This window comes from Sphaerodactylus townsendi, linkage group LG11, assembly GCF_021028975.2.
Source record: "Sphaerodactylus townsendi isolate TG3544 linkage group LG11, MPM_Stown_v2.3, whole genome shotgun sequence".
NCBI lineage: Eukaryota > Metazoa > Chordata > Lepidosauria > Squamata > Sphaerodactylidae > Sphaerodactylus > Sphaerodactylus townsendi.
The window spans coordinates 45,292,387-45,313,948 of record NC_059435.1 but is presented as its reverse complement, the minus strand read 5'-3'; the positions used below and the strand labels follow the sequence as shown (position 1 = coordinate 45,313,948).

The following is a 21,562-nucleotide window of genomic DNA, read 5'->3' as shown; positions in this document are numbered from 1 at the left end:
GAACTCTTTCAGCCCCACTTACCTCACGAAGTGAATATTGTGGGGAGAAAAAGAAAAAAGGAGTTTGAAAGCTGCCTTGAGACTCCTGACTGGAGAGAAAGGTGGGGTACAAATCCAAACTTTTCTTCTCAGGGTTGTTTTGGCTTTTGAGAAAGGATATATTGTCTCCAGGCAAGTAGATACCTCATAAATTCCAGACCCAACTCATCCTGGCCCAATTGCTCTGTACTATTCAACAGTAACCACCACACAAAAACCAGTGTGGTGTAGTGATTAAGGGCTGATTATGCGCAGCACAAATAAGACATCCTGGGGATATCATAAAAAAGCCACCTTCTCATTTTTTATTTGGACAGGACAGACAAAAAGGGCATCACAGGAGAAAGAGGCTTCCACCCCCACCCCCACCCCCCATCTCAATGTTAAAGCCTCTTGTTGTACTCTGTTCATCCTGACGATTCCAGCAATATATAGCTTTTCCTTTTTAAAATTTTTTGGATGAGCTACCTTCAAAGACACGAACACGAAGTATGAAAATCCATGCCAATTTTTATATCGTGTGTTCACGTCTTTGAAGACAGCTCATTGAAAATAAAAAGGGAAAGCTATGTATTGCCAGAATCGGCAGGACCTGCTAAATACAACCATGTACATTTTGGGCTAAAAAAACCCCACCCAGGATCGAAGCCTGCAAAGCAAATGTCCAGGGTAATTTTCACCAAAAGAGCTACACGCATGGAGAATCCCTGCAGCACAAAATGCCAGGCACCAGCAGTGGAGGAAACTGACAAGAGTCATTAACAGTTGGGTGGGAAAAATAAAATGTCTTCTGAGCTCCTGAGCACTGCACAGCAAGAGGAGACGACTTAAGGGGGAAAGTCGGTAGTTTTCCTTCACCAAAACAGTGAAGGGCAACAGGTATATTTGGTGTATATAATCCTGTCAAGCAAAGTTGCGGGCGGAAATGTGGATTGTGCGGCACGTCAAATTAGAATAGTTATCTGTCAAAAGACCAGCCATTTTACCTCAGAAGTTCATGAAAACATAAGCAGAACTGTACTTAACCTGAGAGAGATATATACATTATATACACAGTATCACAAATAATAGTTACATGCAAGGCTCATGGTTTGTTACAGTTTGGTTGCGTTACAATATATTTTAGTCTAGTCAGAGCACATTTCTATATCATTTGGTTTCCAACAGTATACAGAGCGTCTTTCTTTCAGTTAGTCAGGCAGTCTCAGTGTGTGTGTGTGAGGGAACAGAACACTACCAACGGATTTTAACTGTCACCTTTAGAATGTTTGTGCAGCTTCCCAGAATTCTATGCTGCTCTTGCTGCTGCCGCATGCAAAGCAAGGCTGAAAATTCCAACAGGACCATTTGAGCAGAAATAAGGTGTCCTAAGGAAGAAAAGGTACTGGAGGAAGAATTGCAGTGTAATCCAAAGGGGGGACCACTTAGGAGATGGTGTGTCCCTGACACTGGCATAAATGCCACTTTCACTGGCAGAAGGGGCATTAACTCTGGGGCAGAGGCACTTTTTCCAATATTGGTGAGATTCACAGCAGTGCAACACCTGGGTGCCAGAGCTGCTCCAGTGCAGTTGTTCCCAAAGGGAATGAGTTTTTACCATACATCAAGGAAATCACTATTCAAATAGGGAAACTGATGAAGAAACATAACCTCCAAACAATCTCCAGACCCACCAAACAAATTCAAAAAATGTTACTTTCAGCAAAGAATAAGAGGGATTCTCTAACTTCTGCAGGAGTTTACCGCAAACCTTACAGCTGTGGACAAGTCTACATGGGGACCATGAAACACAGTGTCCAGACATGAATCAAAAAACATAAAAGGCATTGCAGACTAATTCAGCTGGAAAAATCAGCAGTAGCAGAGCATGTTATAAACCAAGCAGAACACAGAATGTTATTTGAAAACACAGAAATTCTGGACCACTCTGACAGTCATTACATCAGACTACACAGAAAAGCCATTGAAATCTACAAGCACATGGACAATTTCTACACAAATTGTTTTCTTTCTGCCCCTTTGCATGAACCTACTATTTTTTTTACAAAGCTAATGGAGCTGTGCAGGTGCAAACATCCCATTTTTCCTGTGTTCTGATTGGCTGATCCATCACCACAGTCCCCCTTCCACCTGTTCCTGCCCTCTGCTAAGTGAATGCTTCCAATTGGTGGAGAATCTACAGCAACCCTGGAAACCCAAGCAGGACCTCCCCCTCCCATTTCTACAGTGTCAAAAAAAAAATTAGGGCTTTGAAACCACGACATGTAAACATGAAGCATTCACCCCCCAAAATGTTGTGATATATAGAAAATAAAAAAATCTGTCCAAAAAGGAATCAAAGCAATACATCCCATCCATATCCAGTTTTGCATCTGCCTCGCCACATGCTCTGAGCACCCAAAAATTAAAAATTAAAGGAAATGGGACCATTGCTCTCAATGGCCCCATTTGTTGCAAATCTGTGGCTTTTCTCATTTGGGTGAATGATGCTCACAGTCACTGTTAAGGGGAGAAAACATGCTTGGGGGACGTTTCTGAAATGGTGGGATATCACACTGGTTGGCAGCGCAGCAGAAACAAAGCTGACATGATATAAGGCAGGAGAACAGTCGGTGGGGTGGGAAAAATAAAGTAGTTGGGTGCCCATGCTATTCCCTCAGTAGCAGGTTCAACTGAGGATTTTTCAAAAAATCACAATTTTGGTGTTTTTTGAAAAATCTGGATTGAGGGAAATGTAATGGGCCAATCCCGCTTTGGGGAAGGGACCCATGTGAAATACTTCCTCAAAACTGGGATATATCCCTTTGTTGACCCATTCTATTTCTACTGTACAGAATCTACCTTTGACATTAAGGCCCTTTCCGCATGGGCGCTGAGCGGGGCAGCATCGGCAGAAACAAAGCCGACGCTGCCCCCCGGGACTGTTTGCACAGACGGTCCCGGCAGGGGCGCAGGCAATGGTGCAGCCTTCACTCAGGCTGCGCAGTCCCTGAATGCCTTTCCTTCTTCTCCTGGCTGTCGGCACATCGCAGAGGCCCAGGGACATACCACCCTGGCCTGACCGACAGCTCTAGAGTCGCAGGCCAGAGGTGTGTGTCCCCTGGCCTCTCCAATGTGCCAGAAGTCAGGAAAAGAAGGGAAGGCATTCGGGGAAGGTAGGGGGCGAATGCTGCTTTTCACCCACTGCCGCTCGCATATATATATATATGGGCAATAGTGTGGATGCATCTTCTCCATGGTTTGAATCCAAAGGAAATTTTCTAAAAAAAAGTTTAGACCTTCATAAGTGTAGTTGGTTTTTTAAAAGTTGGTGCATCCAAATAAAACATGTTTGTCATTCGTGTGCATAGCATGCCACTACAACATACCTGTGCATTTTATTTAGTTAGTTAATTTCTACCTTGCCTTCCGTTCCAAAGAAAACCTAGATAGGTTTACAATAAATAAACAGAATACAATTTGTATAAAAATAGAAACAAAACCAAAATCATTAATCAATTCAGCAACATACCAAATTTTCCATGTGCTCCCATCCATGGATACTTAAATCCTTGGGTCTAGGAGAGATAAGACAGATCTTTCCACAAACCTGATAAAAACCACAGGTTTAAAGAAATATCTGAAATCCAAAATGAAAACCAAAACAGACAAACAAATCCCTTGGGATGTTAAAACCCTCCAAAAATGACAGAAGAAGCAGCTGTAGTTTTAAGAAACAAATGCCCTCAGCAGACATTGCTAGGCAACCACAACAATATTGCCAGCCTTCCAATGTTGGTCAGAGAAAGGGAGAAGGTGCAGGAATATTTCCAGGGTAGCTTTGCCTTTGAGGAAGAACTCATAGCGCAACACCACACTGCAAACATAAGCCTCTTTCTACCATGCATGCTAAAGGATGGGAGGATAGAAAAAGGTGATTGGAAGAGGATAGAAGAGGGGGGAGGCTGTCAGAGAGGAGGAAAAGAGCAAACACTGAAGATTTGGACAGCAGATATGTTGGGTGGTCAGGAAAGGGAGGGAGAAAAGGAAGCAGTGAAAGAGGACAGGCTAAACGGGCAACCAGGGGAGGAGAAAAAAGAAATAGTAGGGGGAAGTGATACAAAGGAATAATAAGTCCACAAGTTCTTGAAGATGCCTTGCTTCTTAATGCCTAAAATATTAAAGCAGCACACATACTAAGGAACAATAAATGATAGTAATTTTAATACAATAGGATAAGAATATTTAAAATATTTTGAAACAAGATGAAAACAAAATCATAACATAAAGGTAGAGTGAAAAAATGAATAAAATCTCTGACTATTATTCTTCACAAAATCTTTTTTTTCTTTATATGTATTGTCATGCTTTTCAGCATGCCATCTTCCTCCTCTTACTGGATGCCTGCCACCTCTATACCCTCACTTCACTAAAGCAGTAGTTGTGTTGACCTTCTCTGGATCAGTTCAGCCAAGCAATTGAAAATCTAGGCATTGTGCATTTCAGTCCTCCCTACTAAATAATGAGAATCACAGTCCAAAGCTAAACCCAGCAAAGCATCCAAGCTGGTTACAAAGGCCAGGGCATTTTGAGGGTTTTGGTACAATAAGAAAAACAAAACATGTTGTTGCAGAAAAGCAGTTTTCCATTTATATTTCTCTATATTTTTATTTCACCACTTATTTGAAATTATACAAGTTATCATTAGAATTACAAAATTTTATTTAGATCTGCAAGTTAGCTTTTGGTAATACCTGAGAACTGGGGGAGTGGGGGCACTCTGGTGGGGGTCTTTGTGTAGGGAAACCACATTTTCCACAAGGCTGCTGGAGACTCTCCTCAGAGGAACCAACCAAGTTTGTGGAAGTTTGGTTGGTATACGGACAGCCAAGTGAAGAAAAACTTGGTGCCCATAGAATTGGACCCCACCCACCCAAACTTCAACAAACTTAGTTAGTTCCTGTGAGGGGAGTCACTAGCAGCTATGCAGCAAATTTGGTTCTTCTACCCAAATTTGGTTCTTCTACACACACACCCCTCATCAGAGCCCCCTAATAACCAGAATAACATCAGCAAACTTATATGTCTCCACATATACTTGTGTTTGGGGACTTCCAGAGTTGCTACCATGGACTTGCCACACACCCCACCCAAGCCCCTGTGCAATGCTGCAGTCGCCCTGTGTGCCCCATCCTATACTCACCAGAGTGGTGGGGGACGACAGCACAGGACCATGCCAGGTCAGAACACCAGGCCCAGCTGTTAGCCCTGCCCTTCATACCCCGCTCTATTAAAATATAGATCTCATATTATTTTCCTGTGAAACTGTACTAGCAAATGCCAACTTTTCATATCTCTCTGTGTGTAGCAGTGTGTCCACTTAGAAACAGGCCAGAAGCAAAAGGTCTGCTTGCACAATTAAATCAGTGAATGAGTTACTCCAAGCAACAGATTCTTGGAAGCCTCATTAACTATGGACATCTCTTGATTACCACATCTCACTAACACAATAGACACTGAAAACCTCCTTAGTATCTAATGCTACATTTCACTATACCTTTCAGAAAATGGCTCTGCAACAAATGGTTGCTTCCTTGCATTTCCTCAACCTAGATAGAGCTGTTAATTAGCTCAGGCCCTGCAAGTCCAGCATGGAAATTCCAAGTAAAACGAAACCTAAGCTTGAAGTTCCCGCCAAACCAGCAATCCACCCTATAAAAGAGCTACACACCTTAAGCTCAGTGCTCATTGCTAACCTGAACCTCCCTTGGTCTTGTTGGTGTGAGACACGAATTTGTCCTTCGCCTGGATTCAGATGCTGGTCATTTGAATCCTTGTCGTCTCCAAGATCTTCTTCAGCTGAATTTAGGTAACGTATGACCCCCGCTTCCCCAACTCCCTGTGCTATCATCCAACCTATCTTCTCCTCCCTGTTTATATACCTAGGAACTGTGTGTATGTGCCTCAACATCTCACCGTGTGATTGTTTGCAACCAAAATTTATATAAAAATATTTAAACTGCAATTTGGTCTTTTGTGAATTCTCTGTAGATACATTTCAAGCCGTTTCTGATATAACAGTCTAAAAAGATCCCCTCCCAGCCTGCCTCTAGCATTGCCAAGCCGAGTAATTCCCCATTGCTCTACAAAAATATGTTCGTTCACTGTTAAGCTGGGGAGCACAGCCTTGGAGAGCTCAGAAAAGTGGCAGAGAAACCCAGACTGTTGAAAGCATCCAGGTGAGTCACAGGTCACATGGTGAGACCTTCCCTGCCCAACCAGCTGACTGCTGCCCAGCAGTGGCACAAGAGAAGGAATCCACCTGCCTCAGGAGCACTGGCGTAATGCCCATTGGGCAAGGTGGGCAGCTGCCCAGGGCATCACCTTGTGGGGGGCATCAAAATGCTGGGTTCGTTTTTGGGTATTTTAGTGGTTTTCCATTTTTGGCCTGCAGGGGGCGCTGTTTTTAGGCTAGCGGCACCAAAATTTCAGCGTATCTTCAGGAGACTGTCCTTATCCTACCCCTTAAGTTTGGTGAGGTTTGGTTCAGGGAGTCCAAAGTTATGGACTCCCAAAGGGGGTGCCCCCATCCCCCATTGTTTCCAATGGGAGCTAATAGGAGATTGGGGGCTACAGTTTTGAGGGTCCATAACTTTGGCCCCCCTGAACCAAATTGCATCAAATTTGGGGGGTATCATTAGGGCAGTCTCCTTATGAGACCCTGAAAGTTTTGAGACTGTGCCTTCAGAAATGTGCCCCCCCACAGCCTGCAACCCCCATTGACAGCAATGCAGAAAACTCAATGCAGAACAAAGATTCTTGGGCAAATTTCTAGGATGTTCCTGCAGGGGGTGCATTTTTGGATGTATCGGCACCAAAATTTCAGGGTATCATCTGGAGATGATGGCACCCCCCAAGTTTGATGCAGTTTGGTTCAGGGGGGCCAAAGTTATGGACCCTCAAAACTGTACCCCCATCTCCTATTAGCTCCCATTGAACCAAACCTCACCAAACTTGGCGAGTAGCACAAGGACAGTCTCCTGATGATATGCTGAAATTTCGGTGCTGATATGTCTAAAAATGCACCCCCTGCACCAATGTCCTGGTGCAAAAATAAATTTGGTCATGGTGGAGTGGCCGCCCATGGGGGGGGGGGCATCCAACTGAGGTTTTGCCCAGGGCTACAGTTTGTCCAGGGCTGCCTCGTTACGCCCCTGCTCAGGAGAGGGGATGGGGTTGCAGGCCAGGCAGCCACCCAGGGATTTGGCAGAGCCTGATGGATGGCCCATGGTCCAATATTGAGTTGAGGATGGGAGGATGACAGAGAGGGAAGGAATAAGATTGAGGAGAAAGCTGAGCCAAGGGGAGAACAGGAAGAGAGTGGAGAAACAACTGAGAGACAGGGAGAGAAAGGGAGAACGAGATCAAGAGGGAGTGAGATAGAGTGGCAGGAAGATAGGAAGAGAACCACAGAGGGAGAAAGGGTTGGGGCTGAGCCCACAGCTAGGGCCAGTGACATCCCACCCAGGCAGACTTAGAGAGCCAGTCTAAGGCCCACCCCTGTGGCTCTGTAGGCTGACAAGCTGTACCACCCCCTCCCTGACTAATGGGAATGAGACTGGACCAACAGCCACCAATGAAGAGGAAGGAGGGATAGCAACCCCAGCAGAAGTGGGCAAGCCCCATTGAAGTCTATGGTGGGAAAAGATAATTGATTTTTCCCAGCATAGAACTTGCTGGAGAGCCTGGCAGATTCTGAGCTCTGCAGTGACTCCACTGTAGCCAATGGTGAATTTCTGTGAAGGCTGCACATTTTCGAATATGGAGTAACCAGACTTTTAAGGTGGCTCCAGGAGGCCCTCCTGGTAATAGCATCCAGTCTTGGTGAACTTTGCTTCTGGGGGCGGTGGTGGGGATGGTTGAGAGAGTTCTGAGAGAACTCAGCCAGCAGGCTTCATGTGTAGTAGTGGGGAAACAAAATACACCTTTTGGGGGCCCATAAAATTGAACCCCCAGAAGCAAAGTTTACCAAGCCTGGATGCTATTTCCAGGAGGGTCTCCTGGAGCTACCTTGAAAATCTGGCGCCTCTATCTTCAAAAATGTGCAGCCTACACAGAAATTTCCCATTGGGTACAATGATGCCAAGGCACTGCAGAGCAGAGAACCTTGGGCAATTTCTTAGAGTGCCTATCAGGGATGCAGTTTCAAAGGTACTGGAACCACAATTTCAGAATCACATCTGGAGACTGTCTTGAGGATACCGCCTGAGTTTGATGAAGTTTGGTTCAGGGGGCCAAAGTTATGGACCCTCAAAGGGGGACCCCCCCATCTCCTGTTAGCTCCCATTGGAAACAGTGGGGGATAGGGCACCCACTTTGGGGATCCATAACTTTGGACTCCCTGAACCAAACTTCACCAGACTTGGAAGACACTACCAGGAGTGTCTCTGGAAGATACTCTGAATTTTCAGTGCCACTAGCTTTAAAATTGCGCCCCCTGCAGGCCAAAACACAAAAACACCAAAAATACAAAAAAATCTGAATACATTATTTGTCTTATTTGGGCATACAGATAATTTTATGCTCAAATAAATCCGAATCTGTATTTTACTGAATTTCTAGGGTATTGATCAAGCCTAACTCTTAGTGCATTTGATAATCTGTTTCTGAAACAACTTTAGTGTTACACAGAATACATTATGTTTCTATATATTTGTGACAACCATAGTTTAATTCTATTTCCAGTTTTCCAAGTCCAGCTTGTACTGAATGTTTTGAGAAAGGCAGAAACAACATTGTATATAAATTAATGTCTTTGAAAAATGATGTGAAGTATACAATTCACTGGTGGAAGTGGGGAACATTTTATACTTCCAACAATTAATTGTATTATTTACATCATTTTTTTTAAAAAAATTCCATTTTCAACTTTAGAGTTCTTTAAATACTTGGAGTAGGATTACCTATTAATGACAAAATTTTCTGGTCTAGATACATACTGTAATAATGTTGCAGGCTCCAATGCAGGCATTATAGTTCCAGTTATGCAGATAATTATGCTTGATCCCACATTCTCCAAGTTCGAACAGATTTGTTTTCTGTCATGGGCAATTAGACACACTTGTGCAATTTAACTCAGGATTTAAGAATTTGAAAACATAATCCACAGGTCCATCCCACTAAATGCAAAGGACAATATTTGTATTAGTTGTTGATGCAGTTGCACATCACACCGAAAGTAATGAACAGAATTTGTATTCGAGTGCTCAGTCATCTGATATACACTCCATTCTGAAAGGCAAGAATAGCCATAACACTCTTTGAAATTACTGTGGATATCTGATATGAAAAAGCCAGCAAAGCAGAAAGCAACAAAATTAAGGGGCAAGTCACATTTATTTCTCTGTGACTGTACACTCATGTGTGGACATTTGTATAAAATAACTTTTTCTCCTCAAAAAGCAGAAAGAGGTTTTTATCAGCAAAATGTTAACTGTTTATTTGGCTTCAAGTAAGTTTTCATTTGGTTGTACTACTTTAGTAAAACATGTTGTTCTTTCCTAATTCAGTAATTTGATTCATTCCTGTGAGACTTCTTTTTCTGCTTTTTTAATAATTATTTTTGCCATTAAAAAGTAGCATAAAATTCTGTGGAGATCAAAATGGTAAAGAGCACTTAAACATAATGGAAAAAGTCTAAGTTTCATACCATTGGGTTACCTATTTCAAAAGGGTTCTATTACTGAGTACACCAAATGGACAATGACCACTTTTATGACAGGCTGGAAGACAGCATATTTAAAGCAGATCTGTGTTCTTGGAATGGAAGGGTTGATTCTTTCAATCAAGGATGTAGGTAAGGGGGGGTTCTCAGGTTCAAACCCCCCCATTACATGTCCGAAGCTCCACCCGTTCGTGGTTTTTTTTTAAAAAAATCAGGTTTTGGCATGCAGGGGGCGCAGTTTTTAGGCTAGCAGCACCAAAATTTCAGGGATTTGTTGGGAGACTCTCCTGATGATACCACCCAGGTATGGTGAGGTTTGGTTCAAGGGGGTCCAAAGTTATGGACTCCCAAAGGGGGTGCCTCCAATCTCCCATTGTTTTCAATGGGAGCCAATAAAAGATGGGGGCTACACCTTTGAGGGTCCATAACTTTGGACCTCCAGAACAAAACTTCACCAAACCTGGGTGGTATCATCAGGAGAGTCTCCTAAAGATACCCTGAAAGTTTGGTGCTGCTAGCATAACAATTGCACCCCTGACAGCAGGCACCCCCCAAATTTCCCCAGATTCTCATTTTAAATCCACCCCCTTCAGCATGGATTTAAAAGGAGAATCTGAGGTCCCCAGTTTAAACATTGACAGTGATGCTGTTTCAGGGTGGGGAATAATCCACCCCCAAACACCATCACTTTCAATGTTGTTTTAACTGGGGACCCCAGATTCCCCCTTTAAGGTGGATTTAAAAGGAGAAACTGGGCTCCCTAGTTTAAACACCATTGAAAGTGATTCTGTTTGGGGGTGGATTCCAGCATCACAGCAGCCACCCATGGGGGGGGCGGGGGAGGTGCAAAGATTTTGCACCGGGATCCATTTTCCCTAGTCACACCTCTGCCTGGAGGAGAGGGCAGAAGGGACTGCTGGCTGCCAGCTGATAGCCCAGCCAATGGGGGGGACGGGATGTGCAGGGCAGTGGAGTCTGCCGTCCCTGGCCTCGGAGAGCTGCTTTTGTAAGCACTGAGGCTGGGGGCAGGACTTGGGGAGGTGTGGCCCCACTCCCAGGGGCAGGTGGGTGTGTGGCCCTACCCAAGAACCCCTCCATACATCGCTGCTTTCAATGCAAACAGCCATGGATTATTGTATTTCATGGTCATTAGAAAGAATCAAACCTCTGAGTTACAGAAATGATCCCTGTACTATTGCCTGTATATAATTGCTAGCAAATTTTAAAATATTTCCTCTATCAAATTGGATGAATTGAACACACACTACAAAAGTCTGTCTTATTTATATACTTCTTTATAATCTTTTGTTAGACCTAGCAGCCCACCGTAACCCTAAGGCTTTCAGCAGGGTATAATGGCATAGAGTCCACTCTCCAAAGCAGCCATTTTCTCCACGGGAACTGACCTTTGGAGACCATTATATGAAAGACAACTGAAATCAATTGGACTATCTATATTAACTTGCTTTGCATCAGGAATTGATCTTTATTCCAGAAAGAAAGAATTGCTATGTTTTTTCCCCCATATCTACATCCCATTCTCACCTCCAAACAGGTCCCTAGTAACTAGGTCAAACGACAGAGTTTAGAATTAAGAGCTAATCTAACTTCTCTAAATGTTAGGATTAGAATTAGTGTGCTGTCAATGTGAATAACGTAGTGATTTTAAAACAAAAGCCTATTATAACACTAGATATAGGCATAGTAATGACCTTTGAATATATAATCATGATTGTAATAACTACTGTTAGAAATCATAGAGGCTTATATATCCAATCAGAATCATGAACGTAGTAGAACAGGCCTTTCTCACCCTTTTGTAGTATATTATGGGGCCCCTATGAAAAGCTGTCCCAAGATTTAGACAACATATACAGGAATAGCACTTCACACAATGTAGGAATCCACTATGGAAAATAGGAATCAGCGGAAATCACCTGCCTTCTTTCTCTGCCAGAGGAAATAGCCTACGATCAGGGAAAAACAAGTGTGGGATACAAAGACGGCAAATAGAGTACATTATTTGTAAATATGCATAAATTTTGTCTGCCTAATTTTCATATTAATTAATTCCTGCCACCTTAATTGCAAGCCAATTTAATAAAATATTTCACTCATTCTACAAAGATATATTTTCATGAAAGTGTGTTTTGGCTCACAACCTATTGCTTTAATTCTAAACACACCCAACCTAATCCAAAATTCCACAAGCATTCAATTATACATTGGAAGTTCAAAGAGGCCTCTGGATTCCTATTCAGTGAAATATCTGGGGCAGCTCCCCACACATAATGAGACTGCTCATGCTGAGTTATCTTTAACACTACGCTGAATGGTAAAATGCTCACCTGTTTTGCAGCAGTTCATTCATACTAATGCTCTCCAAAACATATAGCGAACCACCTTTCTGGAAGTTAATTATTTTTAAACTGATGGCCTTTATGCCCTCAGTGCAAGCTTAGACCTAAGATCAGATAAAACAGTATTTCCTTTTCAAGTAAACGTGTGATCTACTAAAGCTTTAATTCATGATAACTATGGTTTTATTTGTTTCTAAGACATATCCTATGTGCTATGTTATCACATGGTATCATTTTTAATGTACTGTAGTTACAACTTATTTCAATAAGGAATAAAGACAGATTATGGATAGACCAGGATAACTCGATCTCAGAAGCCAAGCAGATCTTGGTTAGTATATGGACAAGAGGCCACCAAGAAATGCAGGGATGCTCAGAGACAGGCAGTAATAAACCACTTCTGAACATCTGTTGACTTGAAAATCATATGGGGTCACCATAGATAGCTTTGACTTGATGGCAAAAAAAGGCCATGATCCAGAGAATAGTGCTACTAGTGCCAGGCCCTGTAAGGAACTTTGGCCATGTTTGTTGAAAAGCAACTGCCTGCCTTGCTACATACAAAAACTGGTTTTGAAATTGAAGGGAGTTTCAAAAGGTTGTGAAATGACAGGTAAGGGCATCTACTGTCCAAGGAAAATAGTACCAGACACACCCTTGGACAACCTAAAGTAGCTCTTTGGATATCAGTCTGTTTGTTTTGGCATGCTCATTTCTGATAAATTATATTTTGATATTAAAACCCAAATATAATTAACAAATTAGTTCTGTCCAGGAAAAACAACATTCATCTTGGCGCACATATATTTCTTTCATGGGCTAACAGCGTGCTGAAAAAATTAACTGACGAATCTGTTTCAGTGTGTTTTGAATATACATGTAGCCCATTTTTCTTATTGAAATGTTTTGTAGAGCAATCAGAAGTCTTAGAACTAATGAACACATTCTATTAACACACATTTATTAAATTATTTGCTCTGTGGTGATCTTTTTATAATAAGTACATTGGTGAGAGGCAATATTTAAGACTTTTTTGAAAAAAAACATGAAATAGAGAATAATCCATCACACACTGTTCTGGGCAATCTCTGAGTAATGGAGTTTAGACAAGACCTAAATACAATACAATACAAGTTCAAGTTAAATTACTGGTAATAATAAAGCAGCAGTGCGTGACTCACATTTTGTTGTGCGTTGAAAGTGCCATGAAGATGCAGCTATGTTATGTCATGGCAGTCCCATAGGATTCAAGGCAAAAAATGAACAGAGGTGGTTTGCCACTGTGTGCCTTTGAACAGCAACCCTGAATCTTTCATCCAAGTACTAATCAGGGCTGATCTTCCTTAACTATTGAAATCTGCCACAGTTGGGTTAGCCTGGGCCATTCAGGTTGGGGATCACATTCTGTGCTTCCCTTTAACAAACACTAGAAGAAAAATATAGAGCAAAACCCATAGAAAAGTAGCCTATTCATTTCAGCGTACCTAACTGTGTTCGTATTCAAAACATTTAAGATCAAGCTAAGAGGTGACCATTTATGATGGAACAAAGTATTTCAAAATTTCTTTAAAATATTAAAATTATTTTATATGCATAAGTAATGGGTAATTAATAAATGATTCCTAAATGTGTATATTTTAAATTATCCTATAAAGGTGAGGAGAATTTGCTACTAAATGTATCATTTAACTAATTAAATAGAGTAGTTTACCATCAAAGTATAGGAAAGCTATAGGAAAACTTTGACACAAAAGGTTTTATAGGCCCAACTTAATACAAGGTTCATATTTTTCTTTAAATTGCAGGTTAATATATAAATATATATATATATAAGACACGATGTGTCTCAATAAAAATTCTGGTAACTTTTGCAACTGGCAGTCTGTATGTGACTGAATTTTAAAATTAGTTAGAAAGTTAATATAGCCAGTGTGGTTCAGTAGTCAAAACACTGGACTCCAATCTGGAGAACTGTGTTCAATTCCCCACCCTTCCACATGAAGCCTGCTGGGCAATCTTTGACCCGCCACAGTTCTATTAAAATTATTTCAAGCCTATACAGGGGCAGGCAATGGCAAACCACCTCTGAACATTTCTTGCCCTGAAAACCGTACAGGGCTGCCCTAAATCAGCTATGACTTGACAGCACACACATACACACACACAGAAAATTAATGGGATTGTTAAAAGTTGTGTGTTTGTGTGTGAAACAGAAAAAGAGAGAGACATTATTCAATTACAAAATGTCTAGCATTTGTTTTGATAATTTACTAACTGAAACTCAAAATGTGGTTGTAAGCTGTATATTCATTTTTATTCCAAAATTTTACTGAATAATATTTCCTAATTATGATTCCAGGCATTTTTACATTTGTATGAAATTATTTCCTTTCATATTCTCTCCAACAAATGCTTGTTACAGTTAATGAAATTTAATAAGATCTCAGAAGAATCTTCTAGCTAGGCAAACATATAACACAAGGTGCAACAATTTACACCTCAGTCCCTATCTTATTTTACTGTTGCAAGATCCATTGAATCCTATGGAGCCTGGAAGTTTATGATGACTCCTGTACAAGTTTTAATTACATTACTGGTAACTGTACAACAGTACATCCTAAGGGCGGGATGTTAATTACTGTGGTAGCATTGTGATAGTCAATTGCTTGAGCTCCTTCGTAATCATAAACTATAGTTTTGCAAACAAAGTTGACGGCAAATCAAGGAAACATTTGCCGTACCGTTATTAAGGACTCACATTTTATTAATGAAAACTAACTTAATGATATACACACCAAAAACAAGCTTCTAGCATCCCAAACACACAATAAATTGTATTGATAAAGTATACCATATGTACAAAGATTATACAGATATTCAGTACTATGCTGAAATACATTTCAAAGTTACTGATATGAAAGATGTGTAATGATGATGGATAATGCATATTATTTAAGAGAAAGCAAGTTAATTTTTTTTAAATGACTGTTGTTCCTCTCAAGCTAGGTTACCTCACAAAAAGTAGAAATACTCAAGCAGAGAGGGATATCAAAATACAGCTGCTGCAAGCACATGGAGGAACTGTCAGCAGTTTTCCGCTAGTTTGGATGACTGTATTTCCCATCATGATATCATTCGCAAATCGTGTAGGAAACAGATGACAGTTTCTCTATGATTCTGCTACAATTCAAGTCATGTTTAGCGATGTCCTTTCAACCTGCTAAAAAGCAATGATAAGACGAGAGCAAAAAATAAGTCACTTTATCTCTTTGCAAAAAGTATTTTCAGGTGATTGTATAAGCTATAATTAAATTGTAACAAAACACAGAGAAACCATTTTTTCCTATTCCTAGAGATCGAACTGCTTTGTTAACACAAAGGAGGTCACAGATTTGTTCAACAATGATGCCAAATGAAGAACATAAAATTGTTTAGAGTCAACACAGTTCTAGAAAACACACAGATATCTTTTGTGGAAAACTGCATTGATATCCTTGGGACACAAAACTTTTAACAAACTCAGCATTTGGCCAACAAGACTCTACACCTTTGATGTGACAAATTATTAATATGCAAGTATGATGAATCTATTCATAGGGTAGGTATTAGTGCATAAGTAAATGTTTCAGGGAAAAGGAAATAGTAACTCAAAACCTGCTCACAATTGGTATGGAAAAGTGATTTCCCCAAAAAATTCATTATTCAAATTATATCACACCGATGGTGATTTGAACCAGAAACCCAATATATACTATTCACAATAATTTATTACAAAATACTGGCACACAATTCCTGAGAGCTTACTGAGCCTTGTTATACAAATGTTAAATATATTTTTCAGACATCTACAGTAGTAATAAATCTTGCACTGTCCTCTGAAAGCAATATTTTTGCATAATACAAATTGAAATTGGAAGCTTTTGCTTTTGAGATAATTTCTTCTGGCAAGACTAGTGTCCAATGTTATTCTCAATATTGGCAAGTCAGTTTCTGTGATTTTCATAGGATGTGGATATAAGGCTGAAATCCTAAACATTGGGAAAAAAAACCCTATTAAAATCAAGAGGATTTCCATCCCTGCAAATTAATTGGGTGCACTTAAGCTTAACATGTGAATCATACTGTAATTCATCGCAATACATTCTTAATTTCCAGGATTTCTGACAGTTAGTGTACAATAAAACATGAACGATTATATTTTCTTTGAATTAGCAATTTGCTTTCTGAAGTGTAACTGGATAACTATCCTTCACCAATTAAAGATAATTTGTTTCTAGAAGTAAGGACTAATCAATTATTGTTTTTAATTGAAACGCTGTATGACATGACTCAAAAAGGCATTATTTATCATAGTTTATGTACAGTAGAACCGCTATTTATTAAAAATCAAAATTTTCACGACCATTTTTGTAGGAAATCAAGTCATCAGAATCATGAGAATCTAACCTACTTTATTGTAGTCTTGGTTTCCTGATGTAAATGACAATTTTGCAAAGAAAGTTCATCAAGAAGGAAATATGCTTTCAAAATTAGATGTATTTTGTTAGAAATATTTTTAAAATATATATTGTTTTCAAAAGTCATTACTTCCGCTGTTAGCATTTAGTAATATCTGAAATATGTTTTGCTTCTTGAGGAATACAGTTGGTCATTAATCTTTTGATTTTATCAATTTTACTCCGGAACCAATTTTTTCATAACCAAAGCTGTTCTAAACTTTCATAGAAATATACTAATTTGTTGTAAAATACTTACTCTACAGCTAAAATGCATACTTCATTTACACTTTTAAAAAGATAAACCACATTAATGGTAGAATAAAATCTCTGACCTTTGGAATCCAATGAACCTCCATGTAACTGTGCTCAACATCAGAATGGCAAAGAACGAAACTGACTGAACTTACTTTAATGTAAATGTCTCAGAAACAGATGCTTTTAAAATTAAAATTCCGACTGTGTCATTTACTTCAATGAATTGGTATTTACATCTTCTTCTATCTATGTTTTGAATATCTATGTTTTATATAAGCATTGAAAAAACCCACGGATATTTAGTAGTACAAAATAGTCCACAGTACATGTGGAAATGTTTTGATATGCAGCATGGTGCTGTGCCTTCCTGGGCAGTGGTCCATATCTTCTACTGCCATTTAAAAATGTCAGTTGCATACAACATGTCCTCAACTATAAAACCCATAAGAAGAATACTCTCCAAGTTTCTCACAGGCTTCCCTCCTATTTAGCAATGGGTCAAAATGATCGATCCTGAATAGTCAGTGGAACATCTCATGGACTAGGCAAGTACGCCGAAGTGCACAGTCTCCCTCGGTGGAGAGGAACAAGCGGCGCGAGATGTTTGGAAAGAGGGCTGGAGGGAAAACCAGGTGACAGAGAAGCACATGCTGCGCTCATGCTGACTCTCGCCTGCTCTGGCCCCGGGAGCGCGCGGCGGTCCACCCGCTCCCTTTCCCGCCTGAGGCAGCGGCCGCCCCGCGCGCTCCTCGGCCCCGCCAGCGCCTGACCCGCCACTGCCCCTTCCTCCGCCCGACTCGCCTTTCCTTCCCCGCCACCGAGCTGCGCGCCGCCCTTACCTGAGCTGTCGCTTTTCCTCTTGCCCGCTCGCTTCTCGGTTTCCACCGGCGACAGTGCCTGCCTGCCGTAATCTCCCGGCGCGCACGCCGTCCCCGTCGGGGTGCTGCTGCCCAGGCTGGACGAATTGGAGCACAGTCCGGGAGGGTTGGTGCCCAGCTCCGGGGCTCCTCCCGAGTCGGGCTGGAGGCACAGGCTGTGCCTGGCCGAGGCCGGAGGCGGCGGGGGAGGCGGCGGCGAGGCCATCTGCGGGATGTGCCAGTTCGTCTGCAGGGGCTGCTGCGGCTGCGGCTGTTGGTGGGGATGGTGGTGGTGGTGGTGGTGGTGGTGATGGTGCCCCCTGTGATGCTGGCTGCCAAACATGCCCTCCTCGTTGGGGTATCCCGCTATGATGCAGGAAGAGGACGAAGCCGAGAGCTCGGGGTAGGACATGGGATCGGAGCGGCCGTGCAGGGCCAGCGCCGACTGCGAGAAGGGGTGCAAGCCCTGCCCGGGGGCATGGTGAGGGCTGCGCAGGCAGCCGAAGAGCGTGTGATCCATGGCATGCAACGGCGGCACAAGCCCCACGGCGAGAGGCCCCTCTGCCCCCGGCCACTCCCAGGCACCCCCCCGAGCGAGCGGCTGCGAGTGGCGGCGGTGGCGCAAGGGCGCGAGGAATCCAGCTCTCCGCTCCTCGCGCGCAACTCGCCCTGCCCGCGCGCGGCCTCGCTCCGACGGGCGCCCGAAAAGAAGGTGGTCCCGCACAAGTGCTCCGAGGGGGAAGCGGCTCGCCGAGGTTATAAATACAAGAGTGTGTAACGTGAGCCGGGGGCTGGCTTAGTTGCACGGCGCTGACCACAGGCGAGCTGCCTCCCCAGCGCCCGGCCCAACAGCCACCCCACCAGCGACCCGCGGCTCCCCTCGCCCTGACCCCGGCTCAGCCTCGCCCTGCCAGGCTCCGTAGGGGATAGCGAGGGGGCTCGCCGGGATGGAGGGAGAGAACGAGCCAACCGCAACCACTCTTGTCCCCCTGCCAAGCGCTTCCTGTTCGTTTTATCTCCCCTCCAGGCACCGCTCTCAGAGGGTGACTCTTTATTTCCATTCTGCAACTGGCAGACTGAGGCTCAGCAAGTCCTCCTCGCCTAAGGCCCCTCCCTTCACATTGTCAGTTTCTTCATTACTTGTTATGATTGTATTATTGCAGATTGCATTCACAAGAATGCCAAATGCAACATCCCGGCCAAGCGCACAGGTTTTGTAGCATCCCCATTTCATCACCACATGTGGCAACCCATAGTTTACAAATTGCACTGAGGGAAGGTTCATAAGACGTTTGGCGTTTACATTTTTCAAGCAGAAACCATACCCCAGTCTGCTTTGGAATCTGAGGGGCTTTTAAAAAGCATCTTGGTAATAAGACAGAAATTCAGAAAACTGAACTGAATATATACTAGTCAAAAGCACCTCTTAGGCTCCTGGCTTTCAATTCCTAGCCTTTCTAGTGTTTGTAATGTGCACAGTCTGGGTCTTGAATCCAATATTTCTAGACCTGTATTGAAATATAGATCCACTGGACCCAGTAGCTCAGGAGAATATTTCCTATAGCACAGATCTCTCTCAGATGGGGGGGGGGGGGGGGGGGGAGATTCCCATAATAACATATCATATTGCAACTGTCATGATTTCATCCACTGGCAAGCAGAATACTCTCTGCCTTATTTTCTTAACAGGAGCTAGGTAGACTGATGCAGGATATTGGCTAAGAGTGTAAACTGTGAAGTCAATGATTCAGCTGTTGCCTAGGCCTTGCAGTTATTAGATGGACAAAAATCTCTGGGCTAAGCACCCTCTCCCACTCCTAACCTCAAAAAGGACAGTCAAACTCCTTCTCTTACAGATGGTCCTCAAAATATCCCAGCTTTGGCAATCATAAGATTATGATTATTAAACTTGCCCAGTTAACCTTGAATCCCTATCAACTCTGGAAAGTGCTGTATAAATTGTAAGCAGTGATTTGTTTCTGGATAAAACACTCCCTCTTATTATAGCCAGTGCTCTTTGTACAGCATATACTGAAGGAATTCAAGTCAGAAGGATGTGTACAGAATTTTCTCACCCTATGGATACAAAGATTGCCACAAATATAAACACAGAGGTCTGTGATATATTCAGTATAAGTGATCACTCCCATTCCCGAGGTCATGTTCTAATTCAAAATAATGATCACCTTCAGCTGTGAAAAATGCTTCATATAAATGTCTGTTAGTTAAAGGAAATATTTCTTTAATGAGTTTTAGGTATTATTACTTGGCAGTTACAGTTGTGGAATGCCAGTTACTTGGATTGTCATCTTGACAAAGTATGGGCTTCATTACAAGTGAATATTCAGTCATGGCATGAAAAAGGGATATACAAACATATACTTTGATTTCTGGGGAAAATGCAGTCCCTATTAAAGGATTCCAAGTTCTGGTAATCATTAAGAATTAACCTCTGACTAAATGGCTTGGCTGTCATAGTGGAGTGACCACTGACAGGATTCGGTTCTTTGGACTCTTACAAATCTGCTTGTTCCCTACTAATCCAGATGAATATCCAATAGTCTGTCAGGTAATGATGCCACCTAACAGATGTATGCATAACTACTAAAGGGTTTAAAGGTAAAGTACAATAACAACAACATCAACAACAACAGATGGGAACATATATAATAGAGCTATTTGGGTGGTTACCTCCCAGTTTTCCAGTTTTCCCTGGATACTTTTTTAAAAGTACTGACTGGCTGAGAGATAATCAGATTTGGCCACAAACAAAGTCTAATTGCACCAGCTTGACTTTAACAGCTAGGTTTTTTTAAAAAATGTTTTTACTTTGAAACCCCGCCCTTCAAGCAGGAAAAATTGGAGAAGTGATTTTTATAAGAAAAGACTGAGTGATGGATCAGTTTTTGATGACACCCAAATCCAACTTCTAAGGCTCCAGTCCTATGAGGGGAGGGGAGGGGAGGGGAGGGGAGGGGAGGGGGGAGCGCTGAAACCAATGAACTTTGTTGTTCCTAAGGTTGGACTACGAAATCGTCATAAGCGAGACCTGGTGCATGAGAAAGAGCGCGAGCCGTGGTGACCTCGAGGCGGACGCTTCCTGCGCTAAGCAGCAAGCGAGAGTCCCTCACCTGAGCAATTAGATGGACCAAGCGGCTATCGCGCGCTTCACGTTGCCGCCAAAAGTACCCCTTTCGTTGCACTAGATTGGTCTCTACCCGTCTCTTGCCGCTTGACAGCTGGGTGTTAGTGTGCCTAAATGCACTTCAAGGGAACCCATAATCCGACTGCCTTCTTTACTTTTCTTCGAGATCAGTTCAGGGGGACAAAGAAAGAACGCCAGACACAGAGGGAGAGCCTCTGAGAGAATGGCCCAGGGCGAAACAATTAGCTGCTCTTCCCGTTGGTTTACAACAGTCCCTTGCGGGCAACGATCTTGAGTGACTTCATCACATCAGTGCCATTAATGAAGTGATCATAATTTCTGCGCTGGACGACCTCAACAGTCCAGCAAGGATCCAGCTAAAGCCAGAGAATGCATTCCGCCACAAGTCTGATTTTAGAAGGTTGTGAGCCCCCACCCATAATCTTAGAAAACAAAGAGATACATTTACAAACAATTTGAAGACTGTTGTCCCACCAAAACAAACCCACCCGCCTCTGCTCTTTTTTTTACCCCCTCTTCTCAGCATCAGGACGTTTCATGTACTCGTAGTGGTTGGTGGTTGTGTTTTGGTGGCTGGGGAAACTTCGAATGCCCTTTAAAAGAACAAAATGTGCCATGGCTGCCAGATTTGGATACAAGTAGTGCTTTTATCATTAGAACGGGGCTATTTTATTTTCCTTCTA

The 21,562-nt window shown here is 42.4% G+C and overlaps 1 protein-coding gene across 1 annotated transcript in view; it reads right to left on the bottom strand.

Annotated features, from left to right (window-relative positions):
- MEOX2 (mesenchyme homeobox 2) overlaps window positions 1-18,443 on the bottom strand; it is a 78,739-nt gene extending 60,296 nt beyond the window's left edge. The window contains exon 1 of the mRNA XM_048510283.1: window positions 17,696-18,443. Within this exon, the coding sequence (XP_048366240.1) occupies window positions 17,696-18,233 (538 nt within the window). The 5' untranslated portion in view covers window positions 18,234-18,443. The remainder of the gene's footprint in view (window positions 1-17,695) is intronic.
- Window positions 18,444-21,562: the final 3,119 nt, after the last annotated feature.